A 20,054-nucleotide genomic window follows, 5' to 3' on the forward strand; every position below is an offset into this window, starting at 1 on the left:
TTAGAAAGAGCAACAAGGCAAACACCCTTCTCAGTTTCAGAGTGTGGCATGGCTCATCACATTATATCTTCAGTTTTCTGAAGGCATTAAAAGCTCAAGTTCTGCTACCCCAAGTGTTTGGGATAATACAGTGTCTGATCGTGATTTTAAATAATTCGTCCTTCCACTGTCCTACCATTGTCAGCTGTTCACCCTAAAGGCAGAACAAAGTGTGTGCAGTCTATTCTATCCTATTAGTGCTTTTTAATGTTTTACATCATAGTAGCAGCATATTGGGACCCAGGTGGCGCTGTGGGCTAAACCACTGAGCCAAGGGCTTGCTGATCAGAAGGTTGGCAGTTCGCATCCCTGTGACGGGGTGAGCTCCCGTTGCTTGGTCCTAGCTCCTGCCAACCTTGCAGTTCGAAAGCACATCAAAATGCAAGTAGATAAATAGGAACCGCTACAGCGGGAAGGTAAACAGCGTTTCCATTTGCTGCTCTGGTTTGCCAGAAGCGGCTTTGTCATGCTGGCCACATGACCTGGAAGCTATACGCCGGCTCCCTCGGCCAATAATGCGAGATGAGCGCGCAACCCCAGAGTCGGTCACGACTGGACCTAATGGTCAGGGGTCCCTTTACCTAGCAGCATATTATCAGTTGACTCTAGAAATGTACGCCAGAAGTTGGGCTTATACAAATGATTTTAATATTTGATATACTAATTCAGTTTAGCATTATGATATTTTATGGTTGACGTGGGGTTTCAAAGGTAGCACCTACCACTTACCATGCCTAACCAGCCAGTTTTAACTATGGCTTCCAGTAATCTGCGTAATTTGTCTGAGTGGTTTTCCTCTTTGAGCCTCCTGGTTTGAATGCATTTGTTCAGCTCTGTATTATTCTTGATGTAAATGTACCTGAGCTAAAGTAGTATAGGGGCTTATTCATAGAGCTATGAATTAACAAGTCTCCAGATCAGATTTTTTTACTTTTTGCTTTGACCTCATCAGATGACATTAGACAAGCCACTTGCTTCTGCATTTTGAAGAAAATATTTGGTTACCTTATTGGGTGGTTGTAAAGATAATGCATTTGAAGCATTCAGATTACTATATAAAGAACACTCTACAGTGGTGCCTCGCTTAACGAATGCCCTGCTTAATGAAATTTCCGCTTAACGAAAGGATTTTTCGAGCGGAGGTTGCCTCGCTAGACGAATTCATTTTACGAAAAATTTGTCTAGCGAATCGCGGTTTCCCATAGGAATGCATTGAAATTCAATTAATGCGTTCCTATGGGCAAAAAAAATTCAAAAAAATTCAATGCATTCCTATGGGATTCGCTAGACGAATTTTTCATTATAGGAAAAGACCCGTGAAACGAATTAAATTCGTCTAGCGAGGCACCACTGTATATCGATTTGTATGGTGTTAATATTTATTCTTTCAGTGGATTCAACATTTTCTTCTCAGCCCATGCTTCTGAATTAAGGGCACATTAATGTTTATTTCAGATTGAACAGGAAAAATTGGCTTCCATGAAGAAACAAGATGAAGACAAGGATAAGAGAGACAAGGAAGATAAAGAAAATAGAGAAAAGAGGGAGCGATCCCGAAGTCCTAGAAGGTATTACTTAAATGTGTGTGTTGTTTTTTTCCAAATGACATGGAAAATATGTGTGTGCTGAAGCTGTAGTAGAGCAGCTCTATTAGTTAAATTTTCTTGGGAATGTATCTTTTAGTTTATGAAGACTAAATGGTCCGGCTAAAGCATTTTATCTTTCCCAGTTGACAGTGCTACAAGGTGTGCATTTGAAGCTACATGTGTGTCCATGGCCCATGTATCATCTATGCAAACTCCCAATATTAAGCTGAGATCTTCAGGATCTTTTTGCTAAAGCTATAACATGTGCATTTGTTACTAATATATGTTTACCCTCAACCTTGCGTTCACCAGAAGCTCACACACAAGAAGAATAAAAAAAGATTGGTTTATTGCGTGAAATGAAAGTGACAGAGTATATAAATGCTGTTTCAGACAGCAAAGTTAAAATATAAGCAAGTAGCAAGAGTGAAAGGGATAATTGGATTGGAGATTAATATATTTTTTTAATTCCACAAGAAACTTAAATATAAATTGACTTTGTCCTAGGCGCAAATCAAGGTCTCCTTCCCCTAGAAGACGCTCATCCCCTATCAGGAAAGAGAGAAAACACAGCCATTCCCGATCCCCACACCATAAAACAAAGAGTCGTAGTGTTACTCCTGCACCAGAAAAGAAAGAAGAGACCCCTGAGCCAGAACCTTCAATCAAAATAAAAGAAACATTGATTCAGGAGGCCACATCTACTAGGTATATCTACTTGTTCCTTTCTAGTTTTGTTCTCATATTACTCTGAATAGTCAATGTCATATGGAGTAGTGAATATAATTCAGAAAGCTGTAATTCTACACCAATTTTATATAGTTATTTGTTTATCATTCTGGCTTGCTTTCATTACTTTTTGAATACATGTTGGACATAGCCTGACAATACAGTACTACAGAAATGTGAAAATGTAAGATTGAACATAGAAATGGAGGGTGCCAGGAACTTTGCCTGAGGCATAATCTACGAATCGGGAGTTGGTGCTTTTGACATGCAAGTGCATTAAACAAATCTCTTCATAGAACACTGGATATACGGTTTTGGTTCAGAGTTCTTAGCTAGCGAAAAGGGTGCCATGTGTCTGTTAGGTGTTGCAGATTGCACCCTTGAGTTATGTAAAGTTTTTTTCTCCAAATGTAATCTGGTTTAATCTTCAAAATGTATTTCAACAGTGATATTTTGAAAGTTCCCAAAATCGAGCCTGTGCCAGATATCAAGGAGCCATCTCCAGAAAGAATTTCAAAAAAGGAAAGGGAGAAAGAAAAGGAGAAGAATCGTCAAAGGACTCCTTCCCGATCCAAGTCAAGGTCAAAGTCTCGCTCACGGTCTGCATCTCATTCAAGACCAAGAAGGCGTCATAGATCACGATCCAGGTTAGAGGGTTGAAAGGTGTTTTTGCCCTTCTGAGCAGCATGTGTTCTTCCTAAGTCACATCTGCCTCATCCAGTTTGGATGAAAAAATAGTAAAGCATTCCTCCTCATTATCCTATTTTCATTTCTTAGAGTTTGGACCATTCCATGTTGTTTCTTCATGTGTGTGGTCATGGGAACAGCCTGTGATCACACCATGTCAAAACAGCCCCCACTCTTGTAAATATGAATTAGGACTTAATAGTTATCCATGTGGGGCCAGTGCAGGACATAGAGAGCAACTGCTTTGCTGCTTACACACAAACTGGTCTCCTTCAGCTGTAGATTTGTCTTCTGTTGCCTGTGTACTGAGACTTTCCAGGGCATGCTGGGTACTTCCAGAGGAAGACATTTTGACTGACATAGATGCGGAGAGCTCCTGCTCCTTTACTGCACCAAATACTACTTTAACCTTAGGAATAGTAAACTGTTATATATTGTTGCATCAGTACAGCAGTACCATCTCAGTAGAATGCTTAGCTTTGAGGAAGGATCCTTTCTCACCATTAAGCATTCAGGTATCTGTTGTCAGCTTTCCTGCAGCAACAAAGCAATAGGGGTGCTGCTTCCAGAGAGGTAAATGGCAGTGCGTGGCCAGGTAATTACACAGGTGTTTACAATCTTCCTGTTAACACTGTCTGAGACAGAAGGCCAGTCTTGCCCCAAGTTTTATAGCGGCAATATACTATGCAAGTGTGCCTCCACTAATAAGGAACTCCCTTCAGTTGGAGAGTTGGCAAAGCTTTGGCCTTGTAAATCAATAAATTTAGTATCTGAATTTTCATGAATTGATAGGTCTTACTCACCAAGAAGGCGGCCTAGCCCAAGACGACGCCCATCTCCTCGGAGAAGAACCCCGCCGAGACGCATTCCACCTCCACCCAGGCACAGAAGGAGTAGATCTCCTGTGAGACGGTAAGAGTCTCTAATTTAGAAACAAGAGTCACCTGTATTTAAGGGATGTAGCAGTACTAATATTTTAGTGGTTTCAGTTCATTTCCCCCCTTCAACCTAGGGAGATGAGAGTCAGAAACAGTCTCCTGTTTGGTCTGAAACTGGTCATGAAATACTTTCCTCTTTGTGTTCAGGACGAAAGATAAACAGAGGAATAAGAGACTTGAATAAGAGACTGTTTTGTCTACATCCTGACTTCCTCACTAGGAAGAAATAAATAAATAAATTACCATTAAAGTTGCATTAAGGGAAACTGAACGCTGTCATTTGTACATTTCTCCATGGCCTGTCTTTTTAAATATTATATCGAGTGCTCAGCATAGGTTGACACAACAACAACAATGATAATAATAATTATTTGTACCTCACCCTCCCTGGCCGGAGCCGGGCTCAGGGCAGCTGACATCATAAAACTTAACACAGTATACAAAGAAAATAAGAACATAAAACAGGCAATCAATTAATTAAAATACATTTAAAATTAGTTCAGAGCAAATTAAAATCTGGACAGATGGCAGTCCACGGGTAAAATTGAGAGTGGTTAATATTTTCCAGGGCCAACTGTTACCACTAGTCTTATAAAGCACCTGTGAGCGGGCTAGGAGGCCTCTTTAATGCTTGTTCTTATACAGAAAGAAAAGAATCAGACTGAACCCTGGCCAAAGGCCTGGCGGAACAGCTCCATCTTGCAGGCCCTGCGGAAAGATGTCAAATCCTGCAGGGGCCTGGTCTCTTGTGAGAGTGCGCTCCACCAGGCCAGGGTTTCCTAGAAAGTGTATTTGTTTCTGAACTATTTTTGAGACTGTACTTTCAAAGAGTCAGTGTAGGGGTTGTCAGCTGTAAAAGCAAAATGTTTTAGGATTCAAATAGGACAGATGTCTTTACTTTTATACCATTTCTTGATAAGGTTGACCTTCCTAAGAAGCCTTTGCTTTCCATGGGCTGTACATAAACATCCTAAAACATGGGGGAGCTTGTTTCACAGTAACTTGTCCACCATTTTTCTTTCACGGAATTCTGTGCATTTGCAGAGGATTCTGGGACATGTTTTAGGGCACATAATTTATGTTGGGCACTGACCAGACCTGTTGGACCTCTGTCACCCACTGCATGAATAGTAGGTACACCTGACAATGTACATTTCAGGGAAGTTGTTTACAGTCATACCTCGGGTTGCAATCACCGCAGGTTGTGCGTTTTTGGGTTACGGACGCACCGAACCCGGATGTACCAAATCGCGTCACACGCGTGCGCAGACACAAACTTTGATTATATATATTTTCCAATTCACACAGTCTGACGTTGCAATATCACTTGCTTTGTAAATATTCAAAACGGCTCGACCGGAGAGAGGTGTGTTAAGTAAATAATAAAAACACAATTATAGAGTTTCAACCTCCCTCTTTCTGTTCCATCGCATACCTTCTTAATCTGATGAAAACATTTCTCAGTGTCTTTTGTTTTCTCAGTGGCTGTAGTTTGCAATATAAATCTCCTTCTTTGTCTGGAGCATGTCCACAACTCATATCTAATTTCTCTCTTAAGTCATGGAGCCCAAATCACTCGTAGAATCAGTGTCCGGGAGATCCAGGCTCCCACGGGGGCTTTCCATCCAGTGCCCCCAGCCTTTTCCGAAGTCGAAGCTTGTGGTGAGACTGCATCTTCCCGTACACCCCCCCCCGGAAGACTTCGGGAGGCTGCTACTCCCATCACAGCCTCGTAAATTTCCCTGTGGGTGTCGGACAGATGGAATTTTTTGCCATCTTCTACAGCGCTTGGGCAGAAGTCTACAGAATGCCGTTTGAAAGCATTGCTCCTAAAGAATTAATATACACTCACTTCATTGCTATTCTTTTCATAGGATGCCATTATGTTGCGAAAGGTTATGTGCACAGACAAACTGACATTTGAATATTGCTTTGCAAATTTTGTGACTGGATACTGAGCGCTTGGACTTTAGAAAAGCTTTTGAAAATTTAACACAAGCGTAGTTATTTAGCTTTGTGATATCACTTCCAAAGACTAAATTGCTCAAGGTAGGGTTTCTTTTTTTCAGGTTCTCGGGAATTCTGCAGCCAAAGGTGGAGTCAGCAGGTACATGATAGCAACAGAACTGACCACAAATTGTGCCGCAGAATTCTAGAGGCCCTACTTTAAAGTGTAATCTGAAAGAAATTTGACTGATATAACTCTCAATACTGATGGTTTTTCCAAACATGAAAACTCAACAATTTTTAATCCCCTTGCATTGGGCTTTTTGAGACAAGTTTCTTAAATGAGAGAGTCCATTTAATTCAGTCCTTTAAACAGAATACTTCTAGACCATCCAACTCCTAAACCATTTGAAACCTTTCCCATCACTAACTACTAAGTTAGGTCTGCTGGATGTGTTAAATTTAAAGTGCTATTCAACTGTTCTTGGAAATATCGCAGTAGAAGCTAGTAAGAACAATCAGGACAATGCAGATTGGTTACAGTATCTTATTATGATTAGTCAGAGAATACTTGATGTCAACTTGAATTTTGCAGGAGGAGAAGATCGTCAGCATCTTTGTCAGGAAGTAGTTCCTCCTCCTCCTCTTCACGTTCCCGATCTCCACCAAAGAAACCACCTAAGAGAGTTGTCTCCAGCCCTCCTCGTAAGACACGTAGACTGTCACCTTCAGCAAGTCCTCCTAGGCGAAGGCACCGCCCCTCCCCACCCCTAACTCCACCCCCAAAGCCCCGCCGATCTCCGACACCTCAGCAATCGAACCGTGCAAGAAAAGGCCGAGGCTCAGTTTCTCCCAGTAGAACCTCAGGTACAGAGAAGTAAATTAACACTTTTACAACCGTTCTAATTGTGTGTATGGGGCTTCGTATAGCTTTTTAGTAGCTAATGAGTGGAGTGACTTGGACGCCTGCCTGTCTAAAGTGGAAAGGTTGTGGGGAGAGAGATAATAATACTAAAATTTTAGGGGGCCAACTGTGTTTTATTCTGCAGCCCAAAACCAGTTCCTCAGGTTAGACGGCCAGACAAGGCAGGCAGTAAACATCATGTATTGCTGGCCAGGTACACCTGTAAGTTAATCACAATACAATGGCCACACGTGTAGCTCAAAAGAGAGCTGGAGTAGATACCATGGTAGACAAGTACATGTAGGTTTTGTTGCTGTAAGGACTACTTGACATGCACACCAGTAGCAGCCAATAGCGTTATTTCACATGACATCGCTTCTGGGCTCTTAGATCTAAGGAAAACACTTCTTTGGAATATGTCCTTTTGATTGGGCAGCTTACCTGCTTGAGTGGGTTGAGCACAGGAATCAACCTCAGTTGCTTCCTTTGGAGAATTGAGTACAGTGGAAGTTTGGTGGCAGGCTAGCAGCGTTTAGTAACTGTTTCAAAGGCTAAGTAGCAGTTAGCTTGTACTATACCACACTTACGTTTAAAAATGCCACCATTAGAAGATTTTAAACATTAGAAGATTTTAAAATACAATCATTGTATATTAGCCTATAATGGTGGTGGCCACAGATGTAAGTTGTGATTTCAAATCACAGTGGATTTCAAATTGCAGCACAGTGGATGTGGTTGGAGCATTTTATACATTCTCCCTCACTCTGATTCTGTTTACAGGGAGCACTAATGAAGATTTATCTGACAAGTTTTGGGGCTTGCTTTTTAATTCGAGTTTCTTACCTGTCCTGTCCTAGGGGCTTGGGACTGTTCACAGTTTTATCTCATTTCATCCTTGCAGCAACTCCTATGCGGTAGTTTAGGCTGAAAGATAGTGACTTTCCTAGAGTTGAATCTGGATCTGCACTAGAATGGTGTGTTTTTTTGGGGGGGTTGGAATCACATGCTTTGTGAAGGCTTCTAGGGCACTTAACACTACAGTATAAGTTACAATATACATATACCCAATATTTCCCTGGCTCTTCCTCAGAATTCTGTTTGTTTCTTTTCAGCACCCAAACGTAAAAGTATTGAAAAAAGGGAATCTCCCTCACCAGCACCGAAACCTAGAAAAGTAGAATTGTCAGAATCGGGTGAGTTCCTCAATTTATGTCTGTACACTTTTAATACTGAGTTATTTTGAGATTCTGTGATATTGGAAGTGGTTTGTGTTATTTTGGTGCATTAGGTGCCCAGTGTGTACCTTTTTATGTGAAGATGCTTCATTAAAACAAGGCCAACCATTTAAGAACACTCTAAAATGTAGCAAAAATAACCAAAAGAGTGAAAAAGCAGCAGCAGTTCAAACGTAATCATCTCTAGACTCTTTTGCCATCCAAAGCACTGTAAAAGAACCATGTCTTAAGAAAGAGCCCTGAGATTGTGCTCTGTGAATATGAAATGTATTCCATATTGTTACTGTTAACAGAGGGAGAGCTATAGCTCTGTGGTAGAGCACCTGCCTTGCATGAGAAAAGTCCCAGGTTCAGTTGCTGGCATCCCTAGGTAGTGAGACAATGGAGAGCCACTGCCGGTCAGTGTAGATAGTGCTGATGGACCAATGGTCTGACATAGTATAAAAACACTTCCTATGAAACACACTTGTAAATATAATATTTCAATGTCTTTTTCTTCTAATTTGCACACTTTTCAGAAGAAGACAAAGGTGGTAAAATGGCAGCTGCAGATTCTGTGCAACAAAGACGGCAGTATAGAAGGCAGAACCAGCAGTCTTCATCTGGTACGGTATTTTATAGTTTTGCAGACTGAATCCTTGTAATGTATACTTGGAAATAAGCCCCATCTTGTTTATTGGGGCCTCTTCCCAAGTAAGTGTACAAAAAAATAATAATGTCCTAATATGAGTTGCTATAAATGGCTTCTATTGCAAACCTATAATTTGGCTAAGTCACTTTGATTTCTTTATGTGGACTGTTCTGGTTCTATCCAGTATTTCAGCTGTGGGGAACCTTTTCTGACCAGTGGGCCAGAACTTTATCTCCCCACTTGTGGCATGCCCAGTTTGATAGGTGGGGCTGCCTACCTGTCAATCACCTGATGCCATAGTAACATCAGGTGATGCTGTGCTTTATAGCCCCAATTGTCAGGACTTCAAAAATTCCAAACAGCTAGAGAAGGGCTTTCAGACAACCCTGAATGTTCTGAGCTTCAAAAAGTAGTGCTGGGAGGGAAACTGCTTTCCCCTCTCTGAGCAAGGCTCACTACCACCCACCCAACTGAAGGAAAGGAAAAACTGGAAGCTCACTTTGAAATCCTAATTGTCCCTTTGAAGCCCCACCCTTACCTGCTGCACACCTGATGTCATATATAATGTCAGGTGCTGTGTGGTTGGCCATGGCTTCCTCAAAAGAGAGGCTGGCAGGCCAAATTCGGCCTGCAGGCTGACTGTCCCCCAGCCCTTTAATATTTGTTACCAAACTCATGCATTTTGAAATTAGTGGCAGCCTTCATAGACACTGTTTAAGAGGCTGGCTTTCAACCCTATGAACTTTTGCTCTGTAGGGCATTGCAGTTATTAGGGGTAGGGGTGAGGTGCAATTTTCTATTGCTGAGAAAAGGCCCCTGCTAGAATAGAGAGTGGCATCTGTGGGTAAGATAGCTAAGTACACAAAATTCACAGATGTAGGACTGCAGCGGTAGTGAACCTGTGGCCCTCCAGAAACCATATTTACTCTAGTCTAATGCACCATCAAATCTAATGCGCACCTCAGTTTTCAGAACATTGAAACAAAAAAAAAAGTATTTGCTCGCAAATGTAAATGTGCCATTGAATCTAATGTGCACCTTAATTTTCACAACACAATTTGGCCAGAAAAGGTGAGCATTAGATTCGAGTAAATACAGTATTACTGCACTCAAATTCCCAGCAACCTCTGGAGGGCCATAGGTGCCCCCACTCCTGTACCTCAGGCATATTATTTCTTAAATCATTGGTTCTTAAAAAATGTGAGGTGCACCTTCCTAGAGAGTTGTAGGTGCTTTCCTAGAGAGTTGTAGGTGCTTTGTTGGAGCTGGTATAAGGTATTTGATGTTTGCCTTTAATGGCTCAAGAGAGTGCCTTATCCCCTTCTGTGACATGTTGAGTATTAGTAGGGCATTTTTTTTGGTCCCTTGGAGATCTATCAGCTATAGGCACAGTTTAGATGCAGCAATATCATAGTAATACACTGATTTATTAGTTTGAGCGCTATGACATATGCTCCCCCCACCTCCTCTCGCACAGCATATAACTGGGTTTCCCAGTTCAGATGAAGGCTTTCATTTGAAGCACAAAGGGAGTGCATTGCTTCAGTGCTCATTTTAGAACTAATGAACCATGGTTGGTTAGAATGAGATTGTTGCATCTTAACCAGATGACAGTGTTTCCCTCTCTGCTTGCATTGATCGTGGGTATGGCCCTATATTGAAATTATATTGAAATAATTTAATCTTTTCCTTCTTTCACATCCTTAAAAAACTGTTGACTCACTGCCCTTGGGAGCTAATGTCACCTGGTTGCTTATAGTAGGCTGTATGTGTGAACTGAATGGAAACGGAGAAGCCTGCTAGAAACAGCATATAATATTTATAGCTTAGATTACTTCTGGTTCCTAATATCTCTTAACATGCCAGTTTTAGAAGGAGTCATGTGGGTGGAGATGGGAATCTATGCAGAGAGGATGTTTGAAAATAGAATCCATAAGATTATTATTTTTCAAACTCTTTAATCAGCCACAGATACTTAATTGCACAAATTGATTTGTAAAGCTGCTATTCATTATTCTATAGAAGTTTGCTGCATTTTTTAAATTATTATTCTTAAGGGGTCCATTCACAGAGTGTGATTTCCTTTTAAACTGGTTATTGAAAAAGTTTTGAAAGAAACATTAGTGGAATTTAGCTGCTTTTTATAGAGTCATTAAAATATCATTCATTCTATAGTTATTATTGTGTTGCATTTTAGAAACAAGAATCTTTCATTTTCTTACAGATTCTGGTTCATCGTCATCTTCTGAAGAAGAACGGCCAAAAAAGTCAAACGTAAAGAATGGTGAAGTGGGTAGACGCCGGCGACACTCGCATTCCCGTAGCCCTTCTCCATCTCCACGAAAGTGGCAAAAAGATTCTTCCCCTCGGTAACTTCCTTTGTTTTATACTGGCGTTTACTTCTAGCGGTCGATGTGCCATTGTTTTCTGAGCACCTTATTGTATCATTTGGGGATGTTTGACTTCTCAATTTTTTTCCCTCCCCTCCACTGCTGTCAGGATGCAGATGGGAAAGAGGTGGCAGTTGCCAATTGATAAAAGGTCAGTTAGCAGGTTAATCTGCTAATTAGGATTAAGTTTTAAAGGGCTTTTAGAAAGGTTGCATTATTATTATTATTATTATTATTATTATTATTATTATTATTATTAACAACTTCAAATTTATAACACACTGTTCTAGAAAGGAGCCCAGTGTGGCTTCCATTAATCAAATAAAAACAATTCAAAGCAGCACTGTAACATATTGCAGGCAGTACTTATTGCATATTTAACATAGCCCCACCATGTAAAAAATAAAGTGGGGGGATGCTATGCCTGTGGGAAGTAGAGGAGGGAGCGGGTGCACCTTAGTCTTTCCTAAGTCTGCTTTGATCACCTCTGCCACAAATTCAGTTATGAATGAAACGAAAAATAGAATAAAGTTACGAAAATGGGATAATAAAACAAGATGACAGTCTAGCCATGCACATTTGGTGTTTTCCAAATAGATATTCAGAAGTAGTTAAAATAGGGTTTGTTTAATTTATTTAAAATAGAGGTTACTGCCTCACGGAAAGCAGCAGTGTATGATGTTATTAAAAAGGTTACATTCAGGAGGTTTTTTTAAACATTTGTTTATGATAGACTGTAATACTGAAAGTGGATTGTTTCTGTTTTGATTACATCAGCTTCTGCATTGTTATAAACTTCTAGTTACAAAAGAAACCCCAATTCATCACAACATACTGTACTTGTATTTGAGGATTATTTGTGTACAATTTTATTTAATTTTTTGTTTTGCTTCACTTTGCTCTAATTACAGACACCCCAAGTCTCTTAGAAAGCTATCTAATTTTTTTTCATGAAACGTAGGTACTTTGGGATGTTGTACGTATGTGGTGATCAGAGGATCCTAGTTTGTGGAGGGAAAAAAGCAGAAAGTTTTTTTGTGTTTTTTTGTTTTTTAAAAGGAAAGTGGCACAGGTGACTTGCAAGTGAATTCTCTGTCACTTCCACCATATGTCTTTGAAGGGAAAGTGCAGGCCAATATAACATTAAATTTATATGCATATTGAAACTGAGCTGAGCTAAAATCTTGGAGAAGCCTGTTTAAATGCACTTCAGTTCTCACCTAAACAGGCTTCTTGTTGCTTCTGTACTGGAAGGGAATAATTTAATTTGAAGGTCTGTCACTGTTTTGCCAGTGCAGTTTTGCTGCTTGAGGGAATTGCATTGGTGTTGGCATACTAGCATGTTGCTTTTCATACATACACTGCTGTCGTGCGCAACACAACAGGATTATATTGTAAATTAAATTAATCATAGTTGGAGGAAAGAGGGCCTGATAGTAGCAGAACATATTGTCTATGTACCACCTTACAGCAACATTGAAAATGTGTCCCCAAAGACACACAAATTTGCTAGCCTGTCTGCTCAAAAATGGCTATGCTAATTGTTAGTTGATCCTCTTTTCTTTTCTTTTAAAAAAACTTGCCTGGTGATCCCAGGAGACTAGGCATGTGGCTTTGTTCAAGCCCTGTCCTCTGCTTGCTGGCTACCGCTAATATGAGCCTAATGGTCGAGTTGCAACAATTGTTAAAGGGATTATAGCTGAAGGGCAGGATGATGTTGCCTTGGCCAGTAGTAAGCTACTTTGTGCATAGGCTGTTGTGCATACGCTTCTTTCTCCAGGATCTGCCTTGAGCCTTTTTCCTCTCTCCTTCCTTTAGTAGGAGGAGGCGCAGTCCATCGCCACTGCCTACAAGAAGACGACGCTCTCCTTCCCCTGCCCCTCCTCCAAGACGGCGTAGGTCACCTTCATTACCACGCCGAAGGTAATACTTGCTACTTACCTTATGAAACACACATCTCTATAAAAAGTGTGCTGTTAACTTAGAAATGGCCTTTCATCGACATTTGATACAGGCATCAATATTAATTATTTTGAAATTAGCAATGAAACTATTGATGCTTCTTAAGGTATTTATATATTTACTTTAGCTTAAACTTTTAAAGTGTCAATGGTTTCAATAACGTTTATAAAAGATTAAAACAATAAATACAGCCGAAACAGCCCACAAATATGATCAAAATTAAAGGTTAGAGATTGCATCCAATGGTATCTGTTTGTGAATGGAACAGTGGTTTACAAAGATTATTTCAATAGGCATGTTTAAATTTTAAAAAGATATCAGTAATGAAAATATTATAGAACATTAGAAAAATTGTATAAATAGCAAGTGGTATTGCTTTCTAATTATGCAGTGGCATTTACAGGCAATTATAGCAAAGTAAAACTGTGTGCACATATCTATTATTATTTGGAAACACCTTAATGTACCCCTTAAATAATTTTGCATATTTGTTTCTAAGGTCTCCATCACCACCACCTCGCCGGCACTCTCCCACACCCAGAAGATATTCTCCTCCAATACAAAGAAGATACTCTCCTTCACCCCCTCCAAAGAGAAGGACGGCTTCTCCTCCTCCCAAACGAAGGGCATCCCCTTCTCCGCAGCCTAAGCTTAGAGTCTCCCGTTCTCCACCACCAAAACAAAGAAGTTCTCCACCCCCAAAGAGACGCTCGCCATCAATATCCTCCAAGCACAGGAAAGGATCTCCGCCCAGCAGGTCCAACCGTGAAGCCCGTTCCCCTCTGCAGAACAAACGGCATTCTCCTTCGCCACAGCCTAGGCCTTCCCGTCCTTCTGCAAGTCCCCCGCTGCTGCGCCGGGGACCTTCATCTTCTCCCCAGCGAAGGCATTCTCCATCACCAAGCACTAGGCCCATCAGAAGAGTCTCGAGAACCCCAGAGCCGAAAAAGTCTAAGAAGTAAGTAATTAATTGGCAGCCAAAGGGCTGCTTTTGATATTTGAAAAGCAGTTTGGATAGGCCACTAAGGAATGTCTGAGAATATTACCAACCCTGAGGTGTATTGTGTAATTTCCCTACTAAATACCAACTTGTTTGATAGGACTTAGACATGAAATTTCACGACAGAACACTGGAGAGACCCATTGAAATTAATGGACTTAAGTTGGTCATGTCCGTTAATTTGAGTGGATCTTTTCGGACTGACTCCTGTTGGATACAGTGCATTTCTATCATCTGTTCCATTGGTGGTTACCTGTATATTCCCGCGTATAAGACTACTTTTTAACCCAGGAAAATCTTCTCAAAAGTCGGGGGTCGTCTTATATGCCAGGTCGTATTTCTTATACGGCGAGTATACCCCAAACTATTTTTTGACTGGAAAAGTTGGGGGTCGTCTTATACACCCAGTTGTCTTATACGCCAAAAGATACTGTATTTATTTGTAACAAAATCTTAAAAGAATATAAATTATTAAAGGATACTACAGTCTACTGTAGCATACTTGATTCCAGTCAGATATTAAAATATGGTTGGGAATATGTTGGTTTCTGACCATACCTTGGTGACAAAAAAATTGGGAGGAAATCCAAGAACCTCTGGTATAAGAGCAAATAACAAAACGAATAATTAGAGCAATGGAGTAAATTAAACATACTGGAATTTTTAAAAAATAGAAATGTAAACTTGGAGGTTATTTAAAGGGCACATAAAAGTTTGACTATTGATAGTTTTAAAAAATAAATCTATTAAATTTTAACCAACATAAGATTCAGCTGTCAAAATCATAAAGTTTTGATTTAAGAGTAACCCTCTGGGAAATACCATGATTTATTATTTACATATATGTATCATTTCAATATTTTTTAAAAATCTTACTAACCATACAAATGTCGAAAGGGACCGCTGTACATGAGATAAAAATGTACAAATTGGTTGTGACCTTAAAATTCAAATGAATTGTTTTAGAGCTGTAATAAACATAAAAAAGATATTTCATTTGGAAAGCCATGAAAGGATATATCTTGGAAAAATGGAAAGGGTTCTTGAAGTTTCAGTTGCAGGATAAAGTCTGTACTTAGAGAACATTTAAAGTAAACTTTTGTATTTGCATATTCAATTGAAGTGCATCATTCTTAGCATGGAAATCAAGATTTATTTATTTTTTACCTCTTTTCCTAAGGGTTTCCACACCAAGTCCACATTCTGTGAGAAGGGGATCTTCATCCAGGTCTGTTTCAGGATCTCCTGAGCCACCTCCCAAGAAGCATCCAGTGCCTCCATCTCCTGCTCGATCTCGATCACCTTCTGCTCACTGGTCGCCACCAGCACCTGCAAAGAAGGCTAAAAGTCCTACACCAAGTCCATCACCAGTAAGGGTGTGTATCTTCCAGTGCAACTGTGATGGCCACCTCTCGATTCATGCATTCATTCATGATTCATCAACTGTCCTCTTACGCTGACAGAAGCAATGTTTGCTGGGTGTAATGCAGCTGTGAATCTCTACCAAACTAGACTTGACAGTTACTTTATTACTGGATTCCTACTGCTTTAATTTCAAATGTGAAAGCTTGTATTTTTGCCAAGATACAGGCAAGTGATCATTGTCAGGGAGTTGTCTAGGCATGTATTGCTTTGCAGTGTATGTTCAAATTCACATTATTTAAAACATTTATATGCCACCTTTCCATAAATAGAGCAAAGCAAACACTCACAAAACAATTTGCTTAACATTACAGAATTCTGATCAGGAAGGGGGTGGCAAGAAGAAGAAGAAAAAGAAGGATAAGAAGCATAAAAAGGATAAAAAGCACAAGAAGCATAAGAAGCATAAGAAAGAGAAGGCTGCAGTTGCTGCTGCAATGACTGTTTTTACCACATCTGCACAGGAAGACCAGGAGAAAAATATGGAGCCCCAAAAGGTGAATATTTGTTCAAAACATTTATAAACCACTTTTCTATATTCCATGTGGTGGGTTGGAAACTGACTGACATGGGTCAAATATTAAGGGTCCAGGAATCAGATTACAAACTATTATAGAATGGCACACAAAGCTTGCATTCTTCCTTGTACAGTTCAAGAATACCTTTGCTTGAATATACCCACGAGCTGTGTACTCCAGGCATTTCCAGGCTGTGATCTTGCATGGGATCAGCTTTTTGCCAAATTTGGCATCCTAAGAACCTTTGTCTTAAGGAGGCATAGTTCTGGCCTGTGTGAGGCTCTTACATGGAAAAGGGCCAGCAACTGAAGAGACCAAGGCTGGGGATTGAGCTGCTGTTCTCAGGCTTCCTTTCACTACTGTCCATCTACTCTCTCTGCCTGTTGTCAGTATTGAAACATGCCGATATAAAACATAAGTTCATATATAAAACATAAGAAGGAAGCTGTGGTGAGAGAACCTGGAAAGGAGGAACCTATGATCTTCCCAGCAGGCAAGCATAGCTGCTGTCCCAGGGAAGGAGATGGCATGTTTCCATACTAGCCAGTACAGAATGGAGGGAGGTTGTTTGGCGCCCTTGCTTAGAGGCACATCAGAATGCAGGCAAGGCCTAGTAATACACCGTGGGGCTCTGTACCATGTGAATAAGAATGAAGCCCTGCTTGTTTGACCTTTGTAAAGCAGAGGTGGCGAGCCTGTGACCTTCAAGATGTTGTGGAACTCTTGCTCTCATCTGTCCTGCTCAACATAGCCAATTGTCAGGGATTTGGGGAATTGTAGCCCTACAGCATCTGGTAGGTCAGAGGTCCTCCATCCCTGTTTTAAAGGCAATATGCAAAAAAAGATGGTGTTTCACCAAAATCTGCTAAAGTGTGATACTTATTAATACTCCTCTCCATTATATATATATAACTTCAGTGTCTCAAACTAGAATTCCGAATGTTGATAGTGTTAGTCTAAAAACCTAGGATTTTTGCCGTTTGTATCATGCAAGTTTCTGCTCTTTGGCCAAATCTAATTCAGGCTCATATTCTGTGACTATAGAAGTAATTGCTGACTTTCCATTGCGTTAAGGAGACTGAGAGTGAAGCAGAAGATAACCTGGATGACTTGGAAAAGCATCTGCGTGAGAAGGCTCTGAGGTCAATGAGGAAGGCGCAAGCGTCTCCACCATCTTAGGCTGAAGCAGCATTTGATATAATGTACATTTTGTTTGGTTTGTACTCAGACTTCAATTTCAAATTGCTAAAATGTGTTTGAGCTTTAGACTTTAACATTGGTTGTAATAATTGCTAGGTTGAAGTTCATGTTTAAAAAAAGGCATGGATCTTCATTACAAAAAAGCATTCACGGTGTACTAGTGACCTCCTTCAACAGTTGACATGGTTTCACTAGAATTTTCTTCTGCAGTAAGAAATTCTCTCCCTCCCCTCCCTTCAAGGGTTATAAAACGAAGCTTACAGATCCCACAGTTCCTCTAAAATGCCGTTGTACAAATGCTTATGGAGTTTCTAATCTGATTTCTTGCCCTAGGCCATTTGTGGTCTGTTCAGTTATCAAAGAAATTGCATAGAAACACTTGCAAATTCTCAGATTTCTCTGTTTGCCTGTATTGTCTATGCTTAAAACCGGGATTAGTATTTGAGGACGGTATCTAAATGGTAACCAGCTGCTCTTGCCAGTGGGTTTTATAATGATGTTTATCTGGAATGCTGGAATTTAATTTGTTGTTTTTTCTCTTTCCCGCCCCCTCCCTCTTTGTTTTCTTTTTAAATTAGTTTCCATAATCGGCAATCTCAGCAGAGTTTGGCATACAGTTTTGTTCTGTGAAATGTTGTTGTTGCCCCATTCATAGGTTTTTTTGTTTTTGTTTTTTTTGTTTTTGGTCTTGTTGCGGTCCTTTGGAATAGTGTGAAACTTTCAGAGCTGTGATCTCTGAAAGCCTGAAGGGCCTGAACTTTGGATATTGTCATGTTCTCACTGGTTTTTTTGTTTTGTTTTTTTAAAGACTAAAGCTATTATAAAGCTTGTGGATTAAACAAAATAAATTTCTAAATTTAAAGGATCTTGGTGATTTATGTATGTAATTTCTCCCCACTCAAAATTCAAGTAAACAAATTTGCTTATTTTGCAGAAAAGTGTGTGATTCTAATCTTGTTCACTGAGCTAAAAACTTTCCCGAGGGTCCTAAAGTGCAGGGATGGGGAACCTGTGGCGCTCCAAATGTTGCTGCACTCCCAACTCCCGTCAGACACAGCCAGCAGAGCCTGCTGCCAGGAATGATAGGGGAAATCTCTGGAGGGCCCAGCACCATTTTGCCTTCGTACAATGGAGCCTTTTGCAAATGCTGCCTCTGGTCTAGAGCACTAGAGTTCCCATGAGTGTGGGTATTGCCCCTCTAACAGAGGGACGCCTTCAGAGGCATACCATTTTCCATGAGCAGAATTTCCTCTATCCAGTGGGCAGTTCCTCTTCACAACAATCACAGCTAGAAACATGCCACTGTTATAAAATTCACAGGCAGGAAGAGCTCTTGAAGGGAATTCATTCAGGCTCTTCCCCCACCCCATCACTTCTCTACGGTATTACCATAGCTCTGCCATTTTCTTTTCATTAAAACTCATCCTTGTTTCTACTATCATTTATTATGCTGCCTGGGTAAAGAGGCTTCAAATTAGCATTAAACATTGATCTAGGAGAGTGGGGAGCCAGGCGTTCTGGCTTTCTTCTTCTAAGCCATGCTCAAACCTGGAGATCATTGCACAGAGCCACTTGGCAGTCCTTTCTTCACCACCACCTCTTTTTCTGGCTGTGCTACACTTTGATCGCTAGTATACCAGTTCCATTCACATCCGGAAAGGTATAGATGAAAATTGAGAGCTGGCATGTGCGCAGGCTCGTTCACTTTCTTACATCTATAATGATTAACAACATATTAAAATGTCATGATTGCAGAGTTTCTATGAGATTCACTTACCAGGCATACTACAACTCACTTTTGTTTTAATGAGGAGAAAGATGGTTTGGGTGCTGGACTACAACCTGGGACACCAGAGTTTGAATCCCTACTCCTCCGTGAAGTACACTGGGTAACCTTGGGTCAGTCACTGCCTCTCAGCCTAACCTACTCACAGGGTTGTTGTAGGGATTAAATGGGGAGGAAGAAAAGTGTGTATGCCACCTTGAGCTTGGAGGAAAGGCAGGATATAAATGTAATAAAAGCAAACCAAGCAGTAATGAACAGGATAAATAACTGGAAGAGTGTGAGGACCATGGGGGTTTTGTACTCATGCAGTACTTAAATATTGGGTATTCACACATACCCCATCTTCAGAACCCAGGTCCAGGTATGTAACCACTTGGTTATAAGAGCTTCATGTAAACGACGACAGTATATTTAAAAACCGCTCACCAGCTGGATCCCCGACACTTAAAAAGTCAATGCTTCCCAAATACGTCTTTGCTCAGACTTGACATGGTACTAATAAATGATAGGCCCAACAGACTGGCTCATGTTGCAGGGTGTGATGTTTTGTGTTTTTTCTTGCTTTTGTGGTGGGACCTGGCATGTTCCAAGGACTATTTTGCACCAGCATCTTTAAACTGATGGTGTCTGGCAGGCCATTTGCTGCAAGTTCTTCATTTGTCTGGCTTGCAGTGCCAGCTGAAGACCACTAGAGGGCAAGATGGACCAAGCAGCAAGTTTGAGAAGATAAATGCCTTCCATATGTAAATAATTTAAAGTTTAATATCATTAGCATCTCTAAACAGTGTACATAAAAAACCATAGAGAATAAAACAATAAAAAGATCAAGTATGAAACAACATGAATCCAAGCTCTTGCCTGAAAATACCTGCTGAAATAAGAAGTCCTTGTCATGTACGCGAAGTTCAGCAAGGAGGATGCCTGTCTAATCTTGACTGGAAGGGAGTTCCACAAGATTGGGCTTACAACACTGAATGCACAGCATCTGGTATATAAAACAAGCTTCCAAATAAGTTCCACTCGGAGTAGACCCATTTAAATTACTGGATTTAAGTTACTATGACTAAAGTTGGCCACAAT

General features: G+C 40.5%; 1 protein-coding gene across 21 annotated transcripts in view; it reads left to right on the forward strand.

Annotated features, from left to right (window-relative positions):
• The window catches only part of SRRM1 (serine and arginine repetitive matrix 1), a 27,512-nt gene extending 9,459 nt beyond the window's left edge, over positions 1–18,053 (forward strand). For 6 of the 21 annotated variants that reach the window (XM_088672307.1, XM_088672308.1, XM_035118182.3 and 3 more), the window contains 14 exons: positions 1,495–1,607; positions 2,133–2,333; positions 2,801–3,001; positions 3,834–3,953; positions 6,522–6,793; positions 7,943–8,023; positions 8,584–8,670; positions 10,921–11,065; positions 11,196–11,237; positions 12,905–13,009; positions 13,548–14,006; positions 15,229–15,424; positions 15,785–15,967; positions 17,063–18,053. In XM_088672307.1, coding sequence (XP_088528433.1) covers positions 1,495–1,607; positions 2,133–2,333; positions 2,801–3,001; positions 3,834–3,953; positions 6,522–6,793; positions 7,943–8,023; positions 8,584–8,670; positions 10,921–11,065; positions 11,196–11,237; positions 12,905–13,009; positions 13,548–14,006; positions 15,229–15,424; positions 15,785–15,967; positions 17,063–17,167 — 2,310 coding nt within the window. In that variant the 3' untranslated portion in view covers positions 17,168–18,053. Of the gene's footprint in view, positions 1–1,494; positions 1,608–2,132; positions 2,334–2,800; positions 3,002–3,833; positions 3,954–6,521; positions 6,794–7,942; positions 8,024–8,583; positions 8,671–10,920; positions 11,066–11,195; positions 11,238–12,904; positions 13,010–13,547; positions 14,007–15,228; positions 15,425–15,784; positions 15,968–17,032 lie in introns of all 21 variants that reach the window. The other 15 variants (XM_088672312.1, XM_088672313.1, XM_035118183.3 and 12 more) reach the window with 11 other exon arrangements.
• Positions 18,054–20,054: the final 2,001 nt, after the last annotated feature.

Source organism: Zootoca vivipara, chromosome 6 (genome assembly GCF_965207765.1).
Source record: "Zootoca vivipara chromosome 6, rZooViv2.hap1.1, whole genome shotgun sequence".
Classification (NCBI taxonomy): domain Eukaryota; kingdom Metazoa; phylum Chordata; class Lepidosauria; order Squamata; family Lacertidae; genus Zootoca; species Zootoca vivipara.